The sequence below is a fragment of the Excalfactoria chinensis genome, chromosome 2 (assembly GCF_039878825.1).
Source record: "Excalfactoria chinensis isolate bCotChi1 chromosome 2, bCotChi1.hap2, whole genome shotgun sequence".
NCBI classification, from domain to species: Eukaryota; Metazoa; Chordata; class Aves; order Galliformes; family Phasianidae; genus Excalfactoria; species Excalfactoria chinensis.
In genome coordinates this window covers 19,762,142-19,775,878 of record NC_092826.1, presented here as the reverse complement: position 1 = coordinate 19,775,878, position 13,737 = coordinate 19,762,142, and the positions used below count along the sequence as shown (strand labels likewise).

Here is a 13,737-nt window from a genome sequence, read left to right as displayed (position 1 = left end):
GGAAACAGCTTGAGAGGGAAATACTGGGACGCTGACAGATGGATTATATATCTTTTAAATGTCACGATTCTAAAGCACCGTGTAAGGAAGGGGCTGTGACTGCCTGTGTGCACTCACTGCAGAGTCCAAAGCAGGGTTTGAGGCTCAGGGTTACCTGCTGCAAATGGGACATGAAAGAAGTAAAAAAAGAAGTCACATAACAAGACTTGTGCATTTGTTAAAATGGGGGTGGGGGGAGGAAAGAGCCCAGGCCTCAAATGCTTTTAATGTCTGCTGTGGCTCAAGACACAGCAACATCTCTGACATTGCTTCTATGCATGATGGGAGAGCTGTCACACTGCTAACACTGTTATCTTCCTACCATCACACTGCCTGCTGCCCACAGCAGTTTCTTTATTGCAGGTATGGAGGGCAAGGACTGATTGCATGGGCCGAGGTGCCAGTGCTCGGGCTGAGATAGCTCCTAGCCACTAATTAGCCGCTAATCTCGTGCACCGAGGTTCCCACAGACCGGGAGGGTTTCCTTTGGTGACTTTTCAATTAGCATCATAACACCCCGAGCTTTGAATGCTTTGTGTATATTTATCTTTGCTCCCAATTGTCAGGACCAGCCAACGGGAATTAAACCAATTTAAGAGCATCTGTGTGTCTATTATTTGGCAGCTATTAGCCTAAATTGACATAATCCTCCTCCCTGCTGAGATAGATACGTTTATATTTAACCTCGGTGTGACTTGCTAGGATTCTTCCACAGAACATGCGAGAAATCGTGCAGATACCGCTAGGAAAGTGGAATTCTAGCACGTACAGCAGACGCGTGCCCTCATAGCACTGCTAGCGGTAGCAAGCTGGGCTGGCTAAGGCAGGCAAGCGTTGCTACTGGCTACTGCCCTGTCGCTGGTGGAATGTTAACGACCGCTTTGTCATACCGAGGGCACCTAACAGCCGTCCCGCCCAACTCAATAGGCACCGCCGCCCAACTCCGCTTAACGCAGCCCAGGGCTGCGGCCGCTGCAATTCCCTGCATTAATGGCACTCTCTGAGCAGAGGCACTTCAAAGCACCCTCCTCAGGCTCAAAAGGCTCTCCCCATTCCGCTACGATGGGCTGTTTACACTGAGGTAATTGCCGTGTGTATAATTGGCCTTGCTTACAAAGAAGATGCTCAGATATCCTCGGTCTCCCTTCCCCTCTCCCAGCCTCGCTGGAAGCTTTGGAACCCAAGGAGAACAACAGAGGGGAAATCCTGCCTCCCTGCCCTCGTCAGGCTGGGTTCAGAGCGGCAAAGCATCTGCTTTAACCCCAGGCACAGCCGATAAAACTAGAGTCAGCCCTGCAAACACTTCCAAAGCATAGAACAGTGATGCAGTGCAAAGGGCAACTCAAAAAGACCAACATTCTTCACGGTACTGTCTATAAAAAACAGGCTCGTCTTCTATACGCATATCTCTTGAAAGAAAGACGGCCATTTAACCTGCAGTGTAGAAAATACCTTCTTGATTGGATAGTGCTCTCATTCATGGATTTCCACAAACTTGATGGCTTCATTGGGACTACGGCGATGCAGTGCCGTGCACCTGCAGGAATTCACTGCTACTTCAGGCACTGGAGGAGCCGCTGCCAGAGCTGTGAGTGATGCCATGTCTCTGCAGTGCCAAGAGACATCACATGAGGCAGCCACGTGTCAGACTCCAGGAGAAGAACTGGGCCCTGCAAATGCTGTAATTAATTCCCCATGCTTACACCTGGAAGGCTTTCATTCATCCTAAACAAAAAAAGATTGCTTTTCATGCACTTTCACGATGACTAAAACTCAAAGCTAAAACCGAGTTATTGCCAAAAGAGGTGGGTCTGCCCTACAACTCCTTGTCCCCTTGCTTTTGTTGTCTCCATCACTCCCACAGTTTGGGAAAGGAGTTTTATAGGGTCAAACCAGCCTACTTACTCACCTGAAAACTAACCCTATTGAAAGCAAAAACAAAACAGTTCTCTGGAGAGGGAAAGAGCAAGGTTGCTGATGTGACAGAAGAGGGAAGAAATGCATGATCTGGGGTTAAGAAGAAAGCTCCTTTGGGCAGTACATATTCTTCCACTGAACTAAGTCAACCAGTGGCAACTGGAATGCTTTCAACCTGTTAGACCTCCAGAAAAAACAAAACAAAACAAAACATGCTTTGCTCAACTTCATTGTAAGAAGGGGGGCTGAAGCTTGTTGTTACCAAGACGTTCTCATCCCTTACTTTACAAACAAGGCTGCAGGACAGCCAGGGTGACAGGACCTTCTGACATTCTCCCATGTGCTTCTTTTTTTCCCAAGTTGCTGCATGTTCATTACTGTGACCTTGGGGCTATCAGGGAATTCCCCATTACTTCCTGCTCCACTGTGCTGTGGTGCCAAGCTCAGTGCTCACTGCCTACACTTCATACAGGAGAGAAATAATGATGAGAAAGTAAAACCTTGGTGGGGATGGACTCCATTCTGCCTGGGGTAAGACCTCTCCTTGAAGCCAGCTACAACACCACATCATCAGTTGTCCTGTGTAAATACTGGTGTTAGCTCAGAGTTATCCGTGCAACATTTAAATTCAACCTGTGTAGTACAGGGGCTAACCCAATTGGCTCTGATAAGACAAGCTGAAGGCATTTGTGTTTAAAATCCTACATTTCACATGTGGGTTGTCTATCTAGTGAGCACTGAATTCTTTCCCTTTGCACTCTATCTTCATCTTTGCTATTGATTTAAGCTAAAAAGGGCAAGGCCAGGCTGAGAAAGGCACCATGCACTCTCTCAGGAACTGCCTGGGAGTCCACAGGAGGCTGAGGTGGTGCTTTCAGTGAGCAGTCAGTCAGGGCTGAGAATCTACAAGGCACTCAGGGCTCTGGCGCTAGTTTGTCAAAACATGTAGGCTCTGCCTGTACAGTTTAAAAATAAATGCATTCTAAAGTGGGGAACTTGCTGGTTTCAGTGGGAATGCAGGCATACTTTCCAGGAGTTAGATGAAGCACTCAGCAAACTACCTGTCCGCTTCTGGCACCAGCTTGAGAGATGGGCAAGGGGTAATAAATTCCTGGCTCTACAGATTCCCCACAAAATCTTTGGCAAGTGTGTTGCTCAAAAACCTCACGTACAAAATGGAGAGGTGCTGTACACCTACCTCCTCATGTCTGCCTTGTGCTCCTCCTTCAAGAGCTCCACAGGTCAGGAACTGTCCTGGCAGCTGGTATCTGGGTATCTGGGTCAGAACTTGGGCAATTTCACCAAAGCTTGAGCAACTTCATCCTGATACCAACCCGTGTCTCAGCCCCAGGGCACAGAGCCTGCAGGCTGTCGGTCTGCCCTCCCTCTCATACAGACTTACTGGAATGACACAGCCAAGGCGTATGAATTTTGCCTCCCTCTCCAGGCAGCTTAACTGTGGTATTAATTAGGAGTGATTTATACCTCCAGCAATGGTAAAGCAGGGCTCATCTTCACTGGAGAAGTCCTAGTAATCAGAGTGAAGTTTATAGAGAAATAAAGAGCAACACACATATCTCACCCCCACCCTACCCTGCAGGGCAATTGCTCATGTGTGGGAGCTCCAGAAAAAAGCAGTAAAGAATGTAAGTGTAAATCTGCCTGCTTTGCCCCTCACACCCAAGCACACCATATAAACAATCAGCCATCACCAGGTCCTCTGTTTTCTAGTCAAATAGAGAGAAACAAATACTCAGCATCTCTGTGGCTGGAGCCACACGAAACTTCTTCATGCAGGATACTTTCACCTTGCTTAGGAAGAAGCTAAGACTTCCATCCACCTGGGAAAAAGGCAAAGAAAAAACTAGAAATCTAAAGAAAAAATAAAGCTGTTGCAAATCCTTCTATTAAAGGGTCTCAGAGAAACAAAGGTAAGGTTCAAAAGCAGCATATGCCACAGTCAAATGGGACACAAGCAAAGGAGACAGAATCTAGTCTGTTAAAACACAACATGAAAATCAATACTGGATTGGGCAGTGTAATAATGCACACAGCTAACAGTGGTAGTGTGAAAGCAAAATGAGGTACAAAACAACTTGGGACCTGTACGCTCTGTGAGCCTGATTCCCAGTCTGTCTCTCCCAGCACAACAGCACAGGACAGCACAGAGCAGTCAGCACACCTCCCTGCCTGGAAGGGCAGTTCCACCAGCAGAAATCTACACGGCAGAGACTTCGCAGTGATAAAGCAGGCTTGTAGGTGCACGCAGGGTGTGTGTGCTGTACAAACACGGTATTGCTGAGATGCTGCGCCTGATAGTGCAGGCTGATGGAGTGGCTGCAGGGGATCTACAGCTGGGGTCTTCCCCACGCCACAGCCTGAGTGATCCTCAAGCTCCTAAGCAATGAAGAACCAAACCCAGACAGCAGAGAAGGCCAAAGATTATGTTGACAGGCTCCGAGCCTACACTGCCCTGAAAGCCTGACAGAGTAACGCTACGTACTCACAATAATGCCTTCAGATTTATGATCAAGATCAGTGGGAGTGCTTTCTTCTGAAAAATTGCTCTATTTCAAAAGAGAAGGACAGCAAATACCTATGCAGGTCTGTAAAGGTGCTTTAACAAGAACAGAGACACGTGGCCTAGTGACCCTTCCATAGAACAAGGCACAGCAGAGATCTCTGGACTCCAGCAGGGGCTCCTTTTGTGCCACCAGACCATCCACTTTGTTCTCCCTCACAGGGAGAACTGAGCAGCAGCCTCAGGGCAATCAGCCACCCCTCTTCTAAGCCTGGAAAGCTGCCTTTTCCATTCCCTGTGATTCCTTAAGCAACCCGCTACTTGATGAAGGCATCGACTTATTTTGAGGTAGAAATGGGTTGCTTCGAAGCAAATCCAAAGCTTTGTTTCCCGGCTCCTATTTCCCCATTTGGAAGTGTTTCAGTGGAATCTCTGAGCCGAATTTACTCCAATTCCTGAGTGTGGGAAAAGTAAACAAGCAATTGTTTATATGCCATCCTTCAACCTTCTGCACGTTGAAACCCCTGTCTCTCCCTATTTTAGGACATACCGTTACAGCAAGAAGAGATACACTCTGTGTTTTTGAAAGCACTCAACTGATGCAGAGACATATGAAGCTCTCGGTGATGTGTTCAACATGTGAAAACCTATTTCAGATTCCTTTCAAATGATGCTCTGCAAATCATAATGATTCAAGAATGGACCGATGGGGGCTGGGAGCAGAAGCCACAGCAGCCAATGCAGAGTACCAGTCCTGCTTCCCTGTGAGAGCCTGTCAGCCAGGAGCATCCATCCACCCAACTGTTTGTTCACAACCTAAACAAACTACAAGCATTTCACCCTTCTCCCCAAACAGCTCAAGACAGGATTACTCAAGATGTGTCTGTGAAGCTGCAGATTTGTTCTGTGATGACACAGAGGTCCTGCTGAGCACTACAGGAAGTCGGACAAAGCATCACAGTGATGCACTCGATATTCAATAATCTTCTGAGTGGTCAAGGTTATTTAGGTCTCACCCCTCTACCCCACCATGACACAGCATCAATTTCAGCTCAGTTAAGGTATTTCCGAGTCCCAGGTCCCACAGCACATCAAGCTGTCTTCCAAAGATGTTTTCTTATTCTTTTTCAGACAGAGCTTTTTGCTAAAAGCAGAATCACAGCCATTAGGTGACCTAACCATAGTTTCCTCTTGCTTCAAGCTTGGCTGAATCACTGGAAAATGCTACCAGAGATCAAAGCATTTGCAGAAAAGTTATCCCTGTGTACTACATGCTGTTGAATTGGTATCAAAGCAATGAGTAACCTTTATGAGATGGATTGGTACTACTAATCAAGAAGCTAATATTCCAATCTATTGTCAGACTTAGCTGCCTCCTCAGATGCCTCCATGTCTCAACCCAGAAAGGACTACCACACTCTAAGGTATTTTCATCACTAAAAATGACTTCTGTTTTAAGTTGAAGCAAGGTTCTGTGTGCCATTCTGCCTATGACAGGTGTAGGGGATATGTAGGATATTTACATTATAACTCTGACCTCTTTCAGAATTGTGAACTCTACGCTCATAAATGAGCAAACAACACCCCTTCTTTTCTTCTCACATGGTTCCATGTTGCTCTGAGGGCTCTATAAGACACGCAGATCAGCATTTCAGATGGAAGTGGCAAGTGGAGCCACATGCTGTGCCCTGCAGCCAGGAAGTGCTCAGTCACAGAATCATAGAATGGCCTGTGTTGAAAAGGACCTCAAAGATCATGTCGTTTCAATCCCCCTGCCATGGGCAGGGTCACCAAGCACTAGACCAGGCTGCCCAAAGCCATATATCCCATGGTCCTCTGTGCTGTTGCCACGTATGATCTGGAGGAATTGGAGAGCTCCAGGTTCTTATGGAAATCCCAGCTGAGCTGTCTAGGAAGCACAACCGGCAGTTTCCAGGCAGCAGATACTTGTCTCTAGTCACAGTGCCTTCTGTTCTGATAGCACTTCCATAGTTTCATTGTGAAACGATACAAGTAACCTGTTGTTACGATCTTGTTACTTAAGATTACTTTATTTACATTAAACGTTAACAGTGTAACATAATCCATTACTAGAACATGGGAATGATCCATTTGGATTATGGGAGAGCAGCACTAAAAACTATTTATTTTGATGTACGTGATGGTGTCGTTGGAGCCAGTTGAAGATCAAGGTCTGTACAAATTCCAGTAAATATAAAGGGAGGGCTATGGGGAGGATTACCAGTAAATGCATCACAAAATTAGTAGGTAGGTGGTTGCCTTTGAACTTACTGCAAGAGAGCATTTTATATCAACAGCCATCAATGACACAGAAACACACAAATAAAAATACGTGGTAATCTCTGCCTACTGCAAACACTTGTTTCCAAACATCTGCGCTCTCACTGAGCTGCCATGCAACACTGTTTCGACATAAATACCTCTCTAACATCTTTTATCGCACAGACTTCTTTTAATAGTTTTCTGAAAGATATTTCAGGTACTTGCTGCAATTAGTAAGCTGAGCTGAACCTTGTTTGTGCACCCTACTTCCTCTGCCTGGTGCTGGCAAGTCCAAACAGCACTGATGCTGGCTGCTATGGAACACATCACGTAAACATGAGGTAAAGCGTTAGACGGTTGAGTTCTACACTGAATCCTTACAACAACAAGCAAAAAAGGAGAAGAAACACCCTACCAGCCTCTATGCAAAGAAGCAAACAGCATGAAAAAGTGATCTGCTATTTTAGATTGCTCCTGTACGCTCCAAAGACAACTCCAGGACTTATAAAAATGTATTGCATGACCATTTCATTTTTGCCCTACGCAGCCTTTATTCTATGAGAAGCAAGACTGGTCTGGCCTGAAATAACATTAGATGATTTTTTCAGTGACTAACAGATTAGTTTAAAACAATCCTGGAGCTCATGAAGAATGAGCACCGGTGGCTGGATGAGGCAGGACCTGTTTGACCTGCTCAGCTGGACGCTCACAATTGAATTCCAGTTTGCAGTCTGGAACAAAATGCTCATCCAGAAAATGATGAGCCCAATGCCTACTATATACTTAAAATAATTTTCAGGGTATATTTGTTCACCTAAGCAAGTCTCAACGAAATAAGCTGTCATCTTCAACAACCTCAAATCAAGAGTTAATTACTGCGTTTTCCACTTCTGTTCCTAACTTTGACCTTGAAAACTTCTGTAGTCACTCACTGAGCAGTAATTCAGTCTCCCAACTGCTTCATTGGAAGCAATCTCTCCTGAAAGCAGGCTGCTAAAGGTGGTTTTGTAGTCGACCCAGTACTAGAACAACAAAGTCCATTTCGGTCTGAGTTACAGTTTGGGCTTCGTCCAGGACTGCAGATGGCATCAAAAGCTGTTTTCTTCCCTGCAAAATTGTCCATCAGCAGCATTGCTAACTTGGGGAAGGTGGCATTTTCAGAAGCGCTCATCACTGACCTTCCTTTCCTTATTCCTATGCAGTTCATAAAAAGGGGGAAAAACAATAAAAAAGTGAAAGTCAAACATCCAAATGTTCCCCATAATTTGAAAAAAAGAAAAAAGTAAAAAGAGAAAGAGGATACCTGAATTGAGGTTAATCCTATTTACAGCACTCAATTAGGTAGCCTTTCCAGGTCTCAAAAGCTTCTTTCAACATAATATCAATATTTGTGAATGAAATCTTATCATTTCTGCAGTTAGCAGTAAGGTTTCATTAATTTAAACTGCGATAGGATTCCCATTGTTCCTCCAGAACAGCTCACAATATCACACAGCAACGTGCCTGGGAGACTCAGCTTGCTTTAAGATGACAAAGTAACTCTTTATACAGAACAACTGCACTGTTTGTAGTGAATAAATCACGCTGCTTCTCTATGCTTTACAAAGTCTTATGGCTTCCTCAAAATGTATTCTGCAAACCGACTTATACAGGCACTGTTATGTATAACGGCCTACGGACTGAGAAGTTCAATACCAGTACTTGCTATCCGCAATTCAGGCCACATCAGCAACTTCTGATGGGATTTAGAGATTGCATAATGATTCCTCTTTCCTGTGACTGAAAACAAAGGAAGGCTAAGTCATACTCTGTGCTCAGTCCAAGTGTCATTAATCTAGCTAACCTGCATTTCTAGCTCAGCTTAGTTAAAAACATAATGGGAAATCCTGCAGAGGGATTGGACCAGATGATCTTTTGAGGTCCCTTCCAATCGCTGACATTCTGTGATCTTCATGGGACTACACTTGAGCTGACTAAAAACTGAGCTATGCTGACTGGGCTTTATTTGGTTAGTTACTATGAATATAGACAGGGGCTGAGAGACAGTAACAATCACTTGTGCCTGACAGTGATACAGTAACATCAGGGACTTCAAAGAGTCAACCTTGATTTCCACTGCACTGAATGATCAGAGCCCCAGAATGCAATTCTGTGCGGTTAGTGGCACATACACAAACATTCAGAGGTTGCTCTGAAAGTAATGCTTCCTATTTATTTCCACGGAAACTACAACAGAGAATGATAACACTATTTGACAGAGCAAATCCTCAGCTACAAAACACTAATTTTCAACACGGCCACCACCACGAGCTGGTTGAGACTCATTCAGTGGTGTGACAGCTGTGCACGGCCATCCAGAACATGGCTTACATGTCACTGCTGAAACGCACCACCTCCCTGTGCTCACATCCACTGCTTGGTCTCCAGAATGACTCAGTAAGCATCAACGAATGTCAGTGGGTGCCATTTTCTCTGCACGGAGGAATTTAATTCCACACCTTTGCTTCATATGGACTTCCATGGCAGATGCCACTTTGTCAGACTGACCCCTCTGCTGCCGTCTGTCACACAGCAACAACACGGAACGGATGTTGGTGGGAAGGTTCAACCTTTACTGCCATACCAACCACATCCACCTCTGATGCTGTGGGCCGACGCAACAAAACAGAATCACAGAATCAAAAACGGGAGGCATTACTTTTGGAGCAGCCCTCACACTTGGTTATACAGATGCTTATTTTTGTGAACACCTTTCTGTTACATCCTCATCAGCCGAAATCGAAGGTAGAGCAGTCCTTCTCCCAATACAGCGGCCTATTTACGCTACACGCAGCACTATTTGTAACGCAGAGATGAAGCCAGACGCCCAGGGAGACGTTTCGAGGTGAGGAGCTGTACGTGTGGCAGCAGGAAGGAGCGGCGCGGCGCTGACCTGCCCCGCTGGGGCAACGGGGACTGAGCGCAGGCGCTCCCTCGCTTCTCTGGCTCCCGAGCTGACCCGAGGAGCCCTTTTCCTACGCTGTTCCCACCACCGGCTGACGGCTGCCGCCCGCAGAGCTCCATCGCGTCCTTTCGGACGGCACCGAAGCGCCGGGGCAGCGCCCGGGTGTGCTGACGGCCCCTCCGCCGTGTGACGCAGCTCCGCGCTGTGAGCGCCGTGCGGGCTCTGGGCAGCTGCTACCGGCAGCCGCGACTCGACCGCGCAGCGACGGGAGCGGCACCGCCGAGCCCAGCCGCTCCCGGCTGAGACGGAACCGTCGGAAAAAGCCAAACAGCGGCAAAAACGCCCCAGACCGGCCCCAAACCCCGCGACCCGCGTGGAACCCGGCCGACGACCGCTTCCCGAGCAGCCGGGAGCTCGGCGGCCGCCACCTGCCCGAGCCCCGCCGCCCCGTCACGCCCGGCCGCCCTCGAGGCCTCTCTCCGGCCTCTCTCCGGCCTCGGCCGTGCCGCCCGCCGGGGGGCCGCCACCCGAGCGCCAACGCGGCGCCGTCCCTCCCCTCGCTCTCTCCCTTCGCTCGGCGGCGGCCCCGCGGTGCCTCCCGGCGCGGCGCGGCGCGTTACCTGGAGCTCGGTGGCGCCGTACCTGAGCGCCTCTTCCAATGGCAGCGCACCTGCCCGCCCGGGCCGCCCAATCAGCGCGCGGCTCGGCCCTCTGCCCCGCTCCTTTAGTGAAAGAATCCGACGCGGCTCGGAAAGTTACCTGCGCGCGCCCGGCCCGGCCGCTCTCCGCGCCGCTCCCCACATGCGAGGGGGAGGGGGCTGGGGCCGGGGCCGTACCTGGGGCCGTACCTGCGCGGCGCTGCGCTGCCCCGGCGGCGGAGCGGGGCCAGGGGGGCACGGCAAGCAGAATTACCTGTAGCTCTGGTTCTGCCGCGCCGGGCGTTCGCGCGCAGCTTCACCTGCACAGACCTGAAAGTCCAGTTCCACCGGGGAGACCGAGCGCCGGGAAAGGGGAGCGAGTTCATTGGAGCAAACATGTCACAAGAGACGGACAAGTAAGTGCGCCCGGCGCGGCCCGACCGGTTGGATGTGTTCCGCCGGGCCGAGCGACGCGCGGCGCCCGCCGCTCCGCAGCGTGCGGATCCGGTTTGGTTTGTTTCGATTCGCCCTTACTTTGGTCCTTCTTTTTTTTTCTTTTTTTCTTTATTTTTTTTGGGGGTGCCTTTCCCTCCCTCACCTCGACGATCCGCACTCAGGCGCCGAGGGCACGGCCGTGTGCTGCCGCCCCGCACGGAGCACGAGGCGCCGCCGGCCCCGCGCCCTGCCCTGCCGCTCCCGCCGGCCCTCGGCTCCGCGCTTTGTGCTTAACCTGCCCTCCAGCCGGCCCGGCGTAAGGCCGCGGCGAGGGGACGGCCCGAGGCCCAGGCGCAGGAATGCGGCGCGGGCCATCTTGGTTGGGCGTCGGGCGGGTAACGGGCGGAAGATGGAGGCGGGAGGTAACGGGCGGGAAGATGGAGGCCGGGCACGGCGGGACGGCGGCTCGGTGCAGCCCGTCCGGCCACGGAAGGTGCGAGGCTCTCCCGCTGCCCGCCCGAAAGGCCTTTGTGGCGGAGGAGGCGGAGGGGAGGGGCCTGCGGCGGTGTGACCTGCAGAAGGACGTGGGGCCGCTGGCGGCCGCCTGTGGGGAGAGAGGGGTTACTGGTAGAGGGTGGCAGCGGGGCCGGCCGCTGTGCCACGGGAGAGAGGCGAAGTCGGCCGTGGCCTCCTTAAGCGGCGGCCGCTGACGTGAAGCGAGGCCGACGGCGGCAGGAACCGGGAGCAGAGGTTGGAGCTCTGTGAGTGGTGGAGGGAACGGACGCCTGCGGAGGCCCCGGTGAGGGCCGTAACGATTGAAGTGCGAGGAGGGGAACGAGGACGGAGCTCCGAGGGCCGCTGCGGGGCAGGGAGGAACCGAGTTCGCTGCGAACTGTGGGGCACGGACGCACATCCCTATGGGCGCACATCCCTATGGGCGCACATCCCTATGGGCGCACATCCCTATGGGCGCACATCCCTATGGGCGCACATCCCTATGGGCGCACATCCCTATGGGCGCACATCCCTATGGGCGCACATCCCTATGGGCGCACATCCCTATGGGCGCACATCCCTATGGGCGCATCCAGGAGCTGCAGCAAAGCCTGACTCATGCATGAGACTACAGGAATGAGGGCGAAAGTGCTTTTCCACTGGGTCTCGAATGCTATCAGTCCCAGGACTGCCCTTCATTGCACAGCGTGGTGTGGATGTAAGCTGCAGATGGGAGCATCAGTCCCTCTGTTCCCAGTCCCCCATGGTGTCACCACCGAAGGGATTCCCAGACAGCAGCACTGCCCCCGTGCAGGTGGGCCCAACCTCTGCCTCTAGTTGGATGGAGAGCTTGAGAAAGTTTATAGGTGATGGTTTGGAAAGGAAATGAAAAGTAAAGAAATCCCCTGAGCTCTCTGTGTACAATTGTAATGTGAGAAGACAAATAGATTCATTTTCAGAAAGATGATAGAGTGGAATGAGGGCTTAGATTGAACTGGGATGTTGCATGGGTAGTTGTGGTTTTGGTTGGTTGTTTTCTTTAAAGACTCTTATATTCTATTAAAACCTAATCCAGGGAGTACAACACTGTGCTCCTCCACATGGCCCATTCTTTGTGTAGAAACAAACCTTCCCTGCGTACAAGGCTGGATAGGGAAGTCTGTTATTTAAAGGCCAGTTGATTTGTCAATGTTGGTGGGCATGTTTTTGTGCAGTCTGTGCTAGTGAAGCACTGCTGCAGGCAAGTGGCTGATGATGGCCACAGAAGGCATGGAAGGGCCACTGGCAGTGCTGCCTGCATCATCAAAGGTGGTAGTGGAGTGAGAATGCTAAAGAGCAGGTCACTGGATTCTAATGCTAACTGAGGGGCTTGGAAGGGGAGATTATCCCTGAGATACTGTGAGTATCTCCCATCTTTCCCCTTAGCTGTGCTGCTTAAGCTGGGTCTGGCCTGCTTTCTTCCCTAAACTCCCATCAGTCAGAGGAGATAAGACATGGTTTCACATGCATTTCTCAGAGGTAGTACTGACTTAAGCAGGCTGTGACCACTTGCTGCTCCCTTTGACCCCTCCCCTCCCAGTGTCAGTAGAGATATTTGTGCAAAGGCAGAGCTGGCTAAAGGGGCTGCTGTGCCAGCATAGCCTGGCCACTGGCAGTTACTTTTGACTTCTTTTGACTAGCTTCTTGTTGGTCTGGCTATCCAGTGACGTTCTAGGGCAGCAGAGGGAGGGCAGGCAAATGAGCGGTGCTAAAGACAGAGCTGCTAATGCTATAATCTGTGCAGAAGGAAATGTGCCTGTCTTTCTGTGAGTGTTCTGGGGACCCATGTGGCTGCCCGTTGCCACCCATTTCTCAAAGCTGTTGCAAGGGGTCTTTGAGTTGGCAGGGGCAGGGAGCATCTGCTTGGCAAGGTGTCTACATTCCTGGGTTTGTGGCTGCATTTGCAAGATGAAAGTTGTGCTTACTGTAGTGTACAGAAACCATTAATCCCTGCAGAACCTTGGATTAATGGCTCCAGAACACAGCTAGAGCTAATTTGGTGACCTTGGTACTTGGGAGACTTAACAGGGTGCTGAATTGCCACTAGCTCTGTGAAATAGTCCCACCACAGCACTGTCCTGTCTGTTCCCAGTGGTGGGTGAGTGCCAAGTCCCTCAGTGGCTGGCACTGATACTACATGAAGAGTGGGGTTGGGAGCAGGCCTGAGCGTGCTGACCCTGTGGTTTCAACCCCAGCTTCTCAGGCTCCAACACTTCCAGGATGCAGAGGAGTGACTGAGGACAGGGGGCAGACGGGGGTTGGGGTGTGCTCAGACCAACCACATGTAGCCCGGGTCTGCACTGAGCATATCCACTTGGGCACATAACAGAGAGGGGTGATACTGGATGTGGGAATAGGTTCAGACCTGCTCCCATGTGTCATTGGAGACATGTTCCCATTCTGCCTGCTGCTTGGCAGCGTCTGTG

At 50.3% G+C, this 13,737-nt stretch overlaps 1 protein-coding gene across 1 annotated transcript in view; it reads left to right on the top strand.

Annotated features, from left to right (window-relative positions):
• The first annotated feature begins 10,728 nt into the window (after window positions 1-10,728).
• The window catches only part of GRHL2 (grainyhead like transcription factor 2), a 58,415-nt gene continuing 55,406 nt past the window's right edge, over window positions 10,729-13,737 (top strand). The window contains exon 1 of the mRNA XM_072329397.1: window positions 10,729-10,758. Within this exon, the coding sequence (XP_072185498.1) occupies window positions 10,739-10,758 (20 nt within the window). The 5' untranslated portion in view covers window positions 10,729-10,738. The remainder of the gene's footprint in view (window positions 10,759-13,737) is intronic.